The 9,818-nt window shown below is 39.8% G+C and overlaps 1 protein-coding gene across 1 annotated transcript; it reads right to left on the bottom strand.

The window, feature by feature from the left end:
- Positions 1–867: 867 nt before the first annotated feature.
- On the bottom strand, positions 868–8,644 carry FAM161A (family with sequence similarity 161, member A). Its single transcript, XM_010192581.1, has 6 exons — positions 8,472–8,644; positions 6,806–7,990; positions 6,225–6,392; positions 3,152–3,251; positions 1,948–2,102; positions 868–1,345 (listed from the first exon to the last, which is right to left on the bottom strand). The coding sequence occupies exons 1-6, from the start codon at positions 8,630–8,632 to the stop codon at positions 868–870; spliced, it is 2,247 nt and encodes a 748-aa protein (XP_010190883.1). The 5' UTR covers positions 8,633–8,644.
- Positions 8,645–9,818: the final 1,174 nt, after the last annotated feature.

Raw genomic sequence — 9,818 nt, 5'->3', positions numbered from 1 at the left:
TACTATTCTGCTGACTTACTCTTCTACTTTACTTGTCTGTAAGTGTTAAAAATCTCTGTGAAAGTTTAAGTGGCTCCTGTCAATGTACTCTAGGCATTTTATTCTCTATAGGGAGAGTCTTCAGCAACTGCAATACTGTTAATACTTTAGCTGGACAAAGTATTTGAGTTTATATAACAGCTTATTTTCTCCAAAAGCAGTCATCTTTTCGGGCCCTGGCACTCATTTGGCCCATCTCTGAGCCAATTTAGCTCATTTAAGTGGGCAGAAGTTGAATGTCATTGGAAGAGGAGGGAGGAATTGAACAGATGAGTTTGGCCATATTGTCAAACTACACAAGAAGTTGTCTTACTAGCAGCTGCTTTGCTTGTACAACAAACCCATGTCTATTCATTGTCATCCTAGAAGATATTGCAGGAAGAGACCCCCCCAAGTACTGAAATGTTTGAGATGTGGGAGGTACTGATAAGGGTAAATTACTACTCCAAAATCTCACCTGGCTTTGCTAGCACGCAGGAAGAGCTGGCCATGTTAAGACCTCAGTACTTGCCAACACAACATACAAGACATGATTATTAAATGATGGTTGCAGTTCACTTCATGAACAGAGATGCACTAATGTCACAGAAGACTCAAATAAAGAAGATCAATATAAAATTAAATTACTTTCTTGGTAGAAGCTAGTAACTTGATCTTTCTTACTGGAAAATAGATGAAATTTCTGTGCTGGAAATGCTCTTAAGCCAAGAGCTTTAAATTCACAGAATTCTGCATCAGAGCAAAAAGCCATGTTTTTCTTTGGTGTCTGTTTCACTGCCAGCAATGAAATAGGTTCCTGAGCTCCAGGCCATCCTTTCTGCCTGCCTTTCAGTCAGCTTCATCATCGCTGGGTTTCTCTTCTGAATCATCATTTTCATATTCCTCATCCTCATATTCGAAGGTACCTTCAGCTTCAGGGTCAGACTGATCCTCTTCTTCATGCTCGTGGGACTGGTCAGACCGAGAACTGGGTCTTGAGTGATCATCATCCTCCTGGGAATGGTCCAGTGACAGGTCTGCCTTTGCTGCTTCTTCCTCCTCTTCCTCCTCCTCCTCTTTCTCTTCATGGTGGTGGTCAGAGAGGGAGCTAGACCCAGCCTCCGCTGCATGGCAAGGCTGATGAACACGAGGGCTGGCTCTTGCCTCTTCCTCATCCTCCAGCTCACTGGACTGGCTGTCCTGGCTGGAGACTTTGACATCTTTTCTCTTCTCTCCTTCTTCTTCCTCACAGGACTGCTCAGACCAAGGACTGCTGTCAGCTGCTTCCTCCAAGGATTCCTTTTCTTTCACTTTATCCATGATGGCTCTGAAAGGACAATTTGCATGTGTGACTTTATTTTCAGGTAAAATGTTTTCCAATAGGTTTTAAACTACCTTCAGGTAATCTAGGACAAATCCCTGTAGACGTGGCTGAGATGGAACTGGGGAAGGAAAAGGGAAGGAGAGACACTAAAGTCTCCTTTTATGCTAGAAAGTAACTCAACAGTACTGCTTATCTATATTCTTTTTTTAAATTTCTGCTTCCTTTTATATCATAACACCTAATGGATACTGAGAAGTATTTTTATAAGGCTTATTTTTAAAAAATCAGTAAAGATAATGCAGAATGAAGTGACCTACTAGCAACCTGCCAGCATTTTTGGTGAAAGCAACAAATAAAAAATCCTTTTCTTCATTTTTCTTTGAAGTACATTACACAACGTATCTAGTGCTCTGTTCTATGAAATAACATTTAATTCAGGAAAAACAATAAAAATACTAATGCTAACATTAATTAAGCTGGCTACATAGTCAAGTATTTATCTGGGAAATAGTAGAAATAATTTTTAAAAACCCCCAAACCTATACATCAGAAATAATTTTCTAAATACTAGGTATGTAGTGGCAAAAGCCTTCAGTAATCTCTACCTTTGTCTGGCATCAGTGGTGTAATTAAAATCTTCGGCACTGGAGCATTGTAGCAATTTAGTTGTTTGTCCCTTCTCTGAAACAAATTGTGGGCATATCCCCAGCGCTCTCAGTCTGTTAGAATAATGCTTTTCTGCAGCTATTCTGGCATTTTTCTGTAGGAAAACCACAATGGTTATGTGTTATCTAAATACATTAAATGCCTGTCTTTTGATACTTTTGTTTATTTATATTAAGACTGTTTGTTTAATTGTTCACTGCAGGTGAGAATGGCAAAACAGTACTTGATAACTTTACACTAGATTTTCCTTTTCTGTACTAGTTTAAATGTGGTTTGCTCCCTGCACCCACTGGCGAATGAAGAGCCATTATATGCTGTATATAGCTACTGAGGGAGAAGAGGGAAGATGTGGACATGTAGAAAATCAAATGTAGGCTTCCTTTGGCTTCTCCCTTATCTCTCCTCCTCTTCTGTCTTCCCTCTTTAGGAGCTGCTACCCTAATAAAAATAGCGTCGATTCACTTTCTTACAGTGCTATTTAACAAATTACACAGATGTGTATTTCTGCCTCTGAAACTGAGGATGTGAATTCTGTTCTTCTAGGTAGTATCTGAGTGAGTAGGACTTGTCCTCCAATCCACACAGATGTTCCTGCCCTGCAAGGATGGCAGACCAGGAAACCCACTCAGACAGGAGGGACAAGGGGAGCAGTGATCTGTGACTTGCTGCCTCTCTGGGTTTGGAAACAGGTCACTGACCTCAGGACCAGCACGTGGTTGTACTGAATCACACAGAATCACAGAACGTTAGGGATTGGAAGCGACCTCAAAAAGGGAGAGATGAAAATATATTGCATCTGAGCTTTACAGTAGACACTAAGAATACTTGATTTTTTAAAAATAGTTTCTTTCCCAACTTAAACATCTCATATTTTTGTTGTAATTTTTTGTTGTGTTTAGAGTTACTCATGTTGTAACTGAATTGGTCAACACGTTTACAACAGCTATCTTGGTTCCCTGTGCAAGCATGCCATGAATGCTTAGTCATAAAAATCAGTAATATTTATATGGAGATAGGGAGATTAAAATGGACAAATACTAGTCTCAAAAGTATTTTTCAAATATCTCCCAAAATTGTTTGACTACAAATGTCTTATGCAATATTTGAAAATATGATTAAAGAGTAATACAGAAGCAAGACAACCTGAGTGACTCTTTCCAAAAGCAATGGCCTTTGTTTTACTCTTTCTTCCATTTCTTGCAACTCTTGCAAATATTCTTGCATTCTCTGCTTCTCATAATTCCTAAGGGAAATAGAGTACGAGAGAAGTTATTATTAATTTATAATATAAGAAGTAATTTTCTAAGCAGCTGAATTGCTCATAACAAACTAAATATTGTCCTGTGTAAAGATACCAAAATCATTTTATGGTGGTTACAGGGTCTGAAGTATATTTTCTCATTTTCACAGCAATTGCTTGCCAGTAAGTACTGAACAAAACTGTCTCCGAGGCAATCATTTTGGATAAATGGAGAGAGGCCCTGGCTAGTGAGGTTAAGTAGAGGCTGTCTGAATTTTAATTCTTAAGGGATTTTTAGATACTTGGGCTTTTTAAAAAAATTGGATATTTATGGGTTTTTAAATATTGATTTAATTCAGATATTCCAGTTGTTCTAAGCAAAATTAAACAGAATATACCATAGTAAATTAGTGTCATTAAATAAAAAGCAGTACTTTAAGGTAAAGTTTGATGATAAGAATCTTCTTACTTTACTGCAGATGGGGTGGCCACAATCTATTTTTTTTTTTTTTCTTCGTTGGTTTAGCCAGGGATGGTGAAACTCTTGATTCATCAACTGAAATGGTCCCTCAGATCATAGCAAGCACTAGATAATCCAGGTAGCATGGGTTGTAATCCTCCATGTATGACAGACACCTCTTTCTGATGTTGCCTGTGCTGGGCCAGCTCTAGCTTTACCAAGTCAGACACTTAAGGGCAGGTATGAGATGCTAGTAAAATGTAGTAAGTGCTAGGGGCATTTTACACTTCCACCTCCCCCCACCTCTCCCTTACCATTTTCTGAATTTCTGCAATACGGCTGTGCATTAAGGCAAGTTATTCACCATTTTGAGGGAGTGAACTTCATTGTCGCTACTTGCTTGCTCTCAGGTGGCTTTCTACAAACCTAATTATCTGTTAGAAGAGCACTTATGGTAATATACCTTGTTACCCAGCCTATGCTGAAATAAGCATTATCAAGTTAAACACTTGTACTAGCCTTAATGCATCGGCACTATGGAAGTAATGTGTTGTAATAGCATCATTTTATGTGCAGACAAGAATTAAGCATGAGTGGTTTACAATACTCCTGAAATCTGATTAAGCTAAATGCTGTAATGTGGAGTTTACTGTTGAATGAATGCAAATCAAATCTGTAAACATACTCACTATCTCTCTTAATTCTCCACCTTGCTACTGTAACTCAAATTGGTTTCTGCTTCTGTCCTGGAGTCAGCAGATTATCTGCCCAAGGATGCTTACATTATAAAGCTCCTGTTATTAACAGTATCTGCTGGTTCTTTTGCAAAAGCAATTGCACTTGAGCTCTGGCTCTAACAAAACAGAAGTGGCTGCCCTCTTTGACCAGCATCTCTACCACTGCACTGTGCTCTCCAGGACCCTGTGTAAGCCCTGCTCCTCCTAGACCACTGCTGCTTCCTATGCATGCTCTGCCTTCAGCTGTCTTTGGGGGAGGTGGTAGGTGGGGTAAGATGTATGCTGGGTAGGCACTGAGTGCCCACATGGCCAAGCAAAAGGCTTTTTGCAGTGCTGCTTCTAGTATATCCTGGCTGAGCCACTGCACTTAATGCTTTCAGTATCTTAGAATGCACATGCTTCAGTTTCTGCTGCATTTTCTCTTTCTGATCACAGTGCAGCAAGATTGGTGGTGAACAATCATTACGGAGTTTGCTGGTGGAACAATGTGCAGTATTGCCTCGCAGGTGGTGCTGCGCTATTTCAGCACACTTGTTTATAACAGACCAGGGTTTAAAATCTATTAAGTCTACAGTTTTTTATTTTAACTATAAAGAAGAGACTCATAAAGCAAATAAAGAATGAGTTAACCTTATTTGTTACCTGCAAACTCCCAGCCCTACCCTCCACCCTAACTTCAGAAAAAAAATTTCTATCCTGGACCATATTCTGAACACCTTCCTCAAAGTTTAGTATGGTAACTTAAAAGTTGCTAGTCCAAGCTATGAACCTTGTAGTCAGGCATATCTCTTAATCATTCACCCTTGTATTGTTTTGCCCTACTACTGTCTGTTACTGGTAGTTTGCCTGGTTACTGGAAATTAGGATACATCGTAGTTGCCCAAGAATCCTGCCTATGTGTGAAGCAACAGGGGCAGAGCTGTTAGTGCCTCTCACCATCTCCATGTAACAGCGCCTTAAATGGACAATACTGCTGCAGCGCCATCATGCCCAGATCATAAACCTCACTAAGGACTCATTCAGACAGGACCATTTATTTTTCTAGAATTAAAAAGAACAAGGAGTAGAAATGGTTAAATTAGCCACAAAGACAAGGTCAAGCAGCAATTTTGGAGTTGGATTATCATTGGAGAGCTGGAGCCATCTGGACTGCTAGCTTACAGCATGCGGAGAAGGCCCTGATGTTTTTCCCTGTGTACTACTTTTCTCAGTCATGTAGAAACAATCTTTTAATTTGTATCTCTACTAAAGGTAACATTGCATCTCATTCCTCCCAAGCACCAGCAGCTTCCTGGTCAGCTGCTGATACATGTGCTAAGTTAAAATAATACTCTGGCTCTAATTTTCCCTCTGAAGTGGGGAACTGCTGGGACAAAGAAGTGACTTATAAAATGTTTGCAACTTTAGAAGACAGCTAGCACTAAAGTTGTACCTATCTATTTAGTAGTGCAAGGATATTGTGTAACTACACTGTTACTTTTGCCTTTGATTTTTTTTTTTAACTTCCTCTTTAGTTGATGTCAGTTGAGAAAACACAGGAGTCTCCTGTTAGCTAATCTATAATACTGTAAGGTAGAACATATAGATAAAAATCATTAGAACAGGCAACAATTTCCCAGTTGAAATACTAAATTTGGCCACTTTTTTTTACTAGCTGCTTTTGTACAGTGTTTAATTTATCAAATGATGAATTATGTAAACTAGACTGTGCTATTTTTTTACATTGTATGTTTAGCATACAATATAAAATGAGAGGTTCAGGGGAATGCAACAAAATACCTGAATGTTTTTAATTTCGATTTAGAGATCTGAGCTAGGCTCTGATGTGGGTCATTAGCCTCAGCCCGGGCTGTTACAATTTTCTGGAGCTTTTTCGTTCTTTGTTTCTGCTTTGTTTTGTTCCTTTTTTGTTGTTCTTCCAGCTTTCTCTTTTCCTCAAGTGAATTCCTGGGTGGAAAAATAAACTAAGGCTGAATTAATTTTTAAATCAAGAGCAAGACTTCAAAGGAAGCTTTGGCAAAGGAGATTCAAAAGAGAAAAACAGGGTGAAAACAGGGTTGGCATAAGAGGACACAGGTTATGTGCCATTTTCAGGGATTCAGGCATATCCTGGGAAACGGCAGTTTTCTGTCTCTTTCCTATGGACGTTCTGAGAAAAATGCACTGTTTCTTTAACAGTCATAAATACAAATTAAGTCTTACATTTAAATATTTTACATTTTCTATTATAATTAAGTCCTTATATTAATATATTGAGTCCTAGATTAACTGCATGAAAGAACTGACTACATATATAGAAATGCAAAAGAAATCTACTGTTCAAGTATATACAGAATGCAGTGCATCACTAAAGTAGTCACCTCATGGCTTGCAGCCGCCGTCTTGTACATTCTGTGATTTTTGGTGATTTAGATGCTCCAAATCCTGAGAGATGTGAATTTGCACTTGAATGTCTCATTTGAGGTTTACGTCTTGGAGAGGCGTATGGCCAGCGTGTTTCTTTCAACTTTTCTTCATCCTCTTGAATGTCCTTCAAAATCTTCCCCTTGTTTGAGGGAATATATGGAGTACGAAGCTCAAAAGGTTCACAGACTGTAAGGTGTTTTACTTGTTTCTGTTGCAGGAGCCGTTTCTGAAATTTCTGGTGTAATAGTTGAAAATCTGGAACACTCGATATAATCTTGGGTTTATGTTCTGTTTCCTTTGGTTCTATGCACTTGTGTTTCTTCTTTTTATTGGTATCTTTTAAAGCCAGCCTGCTGTTGGGCAGAGATGAATTACGCAGCAACTCTTCAGCTCTCATTCTGATCCTGATTTCTCTGTAGAGCTCTTCCTCCTTTAGCTTGTCGTTAACAGCTGGACTATAAACACATTTAGGGACTGGCTTTGCTTTGAATGCTTTTGTTTTCTTTTCAGGTGCAGAAAGGTCCCTTAATTGCATTTTCCTAATTTCATTCCTTTGCTTCTCTCGTTCAATGAATTTAAATGGCTTCTGAGAAGCCAAGAGCTTGAGTTTGCTTCTCTCTCTCACAGACCTCCTCCGTTCTTCATTTCGTTGCACGATTTCACGGTAGAGAGGAAGAAAAACAGCAGCGGGCACTGGATTAGCTCGGAATTTTTTCTGACACTCTGCTTCTTCCTCTAGTTGCTTCTTCAGTAAGTTATTTTCCATTTCAATCTGTGACTTTGATTTGACATTCTGTTCTTTTTTTCTGGCTTCTCTGATAGTCATCTGGAAAGGCTTGGGCACAGTAACTTTCGGTGACCACACTTTCTGTTTCTTCCATATCATTCTGAAGGCTGGCGAGGTCGGTAAGCTGTGTTTGGAGCGGGAGATGTAGTCTTCCACAGAGAACCCGTCCCACATTTTTTCAGTCTGTTCCTTAGCAAATACAGATGACCCAGTTCCACTACCATTTTCTTCAAACACTAATTCACTGTCAGACCCATCAGATAGACTTGAGCCTAAGGGATCACTTAAGTCAGAGTCTGAAAAGGATTTGTGCAAATTTAGAGGCTGATAGGAGCTCTTCTCCCAAGTTGGCCTTTAAGAAAGGGAAAAAAAAACTTGGTTTGAGTCCAGTCCAACATTGATGCAAAGCCAGTAACTTCCACTTTAAGGTACCATCATTAGAGAGAAAAAAAAAAATTAACAGTGCTGATGGGGAAGAAGAGAGGAGAAAGAGAAGGGAAAAAAGCAGCACAGTAGGCACTCACACCAGATCATAGTTTTAAGTAGGTGCTGATCTTGAATGAGTCAGTACTTCTTGAGGTAAGGCACTGTGCTCTACAGAACATGTTGCCAAGTCTCTCCTGCACACACACTTGTAAATCTTACAGTCTGTTAGCAAGGTGAATAAGCATTTTTATTATTAAAACTAACTTTTCTGTGATAATCTGCTTATAGGAAGTGGGAGAAGTAACACTTGCCAGCCCCAGGGGAAAAAAAAAAAAACAAGCCCTGCTGTTTTACAGATGTCTGCAAAGCTTTCAAGAATCTTCAGATAAAGGTACCACCAAACTTACCTACAACACATGTTAGAAGCAGTATTTTTCTTGTCTGAGTGCTGGACTCCTTTTAAATACAGTTTATTCTGATACATGCTTTCTAATTTTGCCATGGTCTTCAAGTGGGCATTCTTCAGCTCGTCTAGCTTCAAGTAATATTCTTGATTTGAATTGTACATTTTGGAAAAGTCTATCCACTTGTCAGAGTCTCCGTTTAGAGAGAGGGACTGCGCTCTGTCAGTATTTGAATCCAAAGTAAAACCATCCTAGAAGAGATGTTTGTAAATTTTTCTGACTGTTAAAAGAAAGGGGAACAAGGTTCTCAATACTGCTTTATCCTAATTAAGTCTAATGAATGATATAGTAACACCAAATAGAGATACCTGCATACAATGTTAATGCAGAGTCACATGGAATAATCTTATTGCACAGTAATTTATATACTAAAGGTTCTATTTAAAGCATGTCAAATTCCTAAGCCTGTCTCTGCAATCAATATATTCACATTGGGAAATATGATCAAAAGGACTTTTTACAAAATATTTAAAACTTTTTTTTATTGTAATAAGTGTAATTTTTTTCTTGATCTAAAAAAGCCTTTATTTAAAAACAAACACTAAACCCACAGAGCCTTCTCTGCCTCCCATTTCCATAAGCATTCTAAAAATAGGTCCTTAGATATCTTGTGTAGAAATGTTTGTTGTTATTTCCCTGTGAAATGACAGGGATTCTTCACAACTTATTTCCAGTACTGTTTGGCAGCTTGCAGCTGTGTGCAGGTAAGCACATTCATACACAAGTTAGAGAAGTTATTAAAACCAGGTTATTCCACGTTACAAATGCTTCCTTTGTTATTTTTAAGCACCATGTTTTAAAAAAATACAGGACTAGTTTTTTTTTCCAGTCTACAGAGATATTTCCTGCCTTGCAACGCTGGCAGACCAGGGAACCCACACAGCCAGGAGGGATAAGGGAACCTTGTCAATCCTCCCTCCTTAAATCTGCTCTTCACCCTCTGGGGTCTAAGGAGCTCAGTAAGAGCTGGGTGCAGCCGCAGGGCCATCTGTCAGGTTTTTCTACGCCTATGCTTGCGTGTTCGCCTGTGCTTCTGCCACATGTCTCTGCCAGGAGGTGTCAAAACGCGCAAAAGGCTGCTAGGAGGAGAGCGAGCCCCTCGCCAGGGCCGCAGAGGCAGCAGGTAGGGCCAGCGTCAGGGGCACCCCTCACCCAGTCTCGGCCCTCCCGCTCCCCCCCGTTGCCCAATCACCCCTAACGGGGCATCCTGCCTCCCACCCGCCCCTAGACGTGCGCTGGGGCCCGGCAGACACACACCTTTTCGGCCCTCCTTCCCGTCCCTGGCGGTAC

This window comes from Mesitornis unicolor, unplaced genomic scaffold (genome assembly GCF_000695765.1).
Source record: "Mesitornis unicolor isolate BGI_N332 unplaced genomic scaffold, ASM69576v1 scaffold38629, whole genome shotgun sequence".
Lineage (NCBI taxonomy): Eukaryota > Metazoa > Chordata > Aves > Mesitornithiformes > Mesitornithidae > Mesitornis > Mesitornis unicolor.
The sequence above is the reverse complement of the archived record's forward strand: the minus strand, read 5'-3'. Positions and strand labels throughout refer to the sequence as shown.

What these genes read in the sequence shown, in the direction of transcription:
- FAM161A (XM_010192581.1), bottom strand. Translation starts at nt 8,632, where the DNA reads ATGTACAATTCAAATCAAGAATATTACTTGAAGCTAGACGAGCTGAAG. An exon ending in TCGAAATTAAAAACATTCAG is followed by an intron (nt 3,252 to 6,224) that starts GTATTTTGTTGC and finishes TATTTCCCTTAG; the next exon opens with GAATTATGAGAAGCAGAGAA. An exon ending in ACCACTGATGCCAGACAAAG is followed by an intron (nt 1,346 to 1,947) that starts GTAGAGATTACT and finishes TTGTCCTTTCAG; the next exon opens with AGCCATCATGGATAAAGTGA.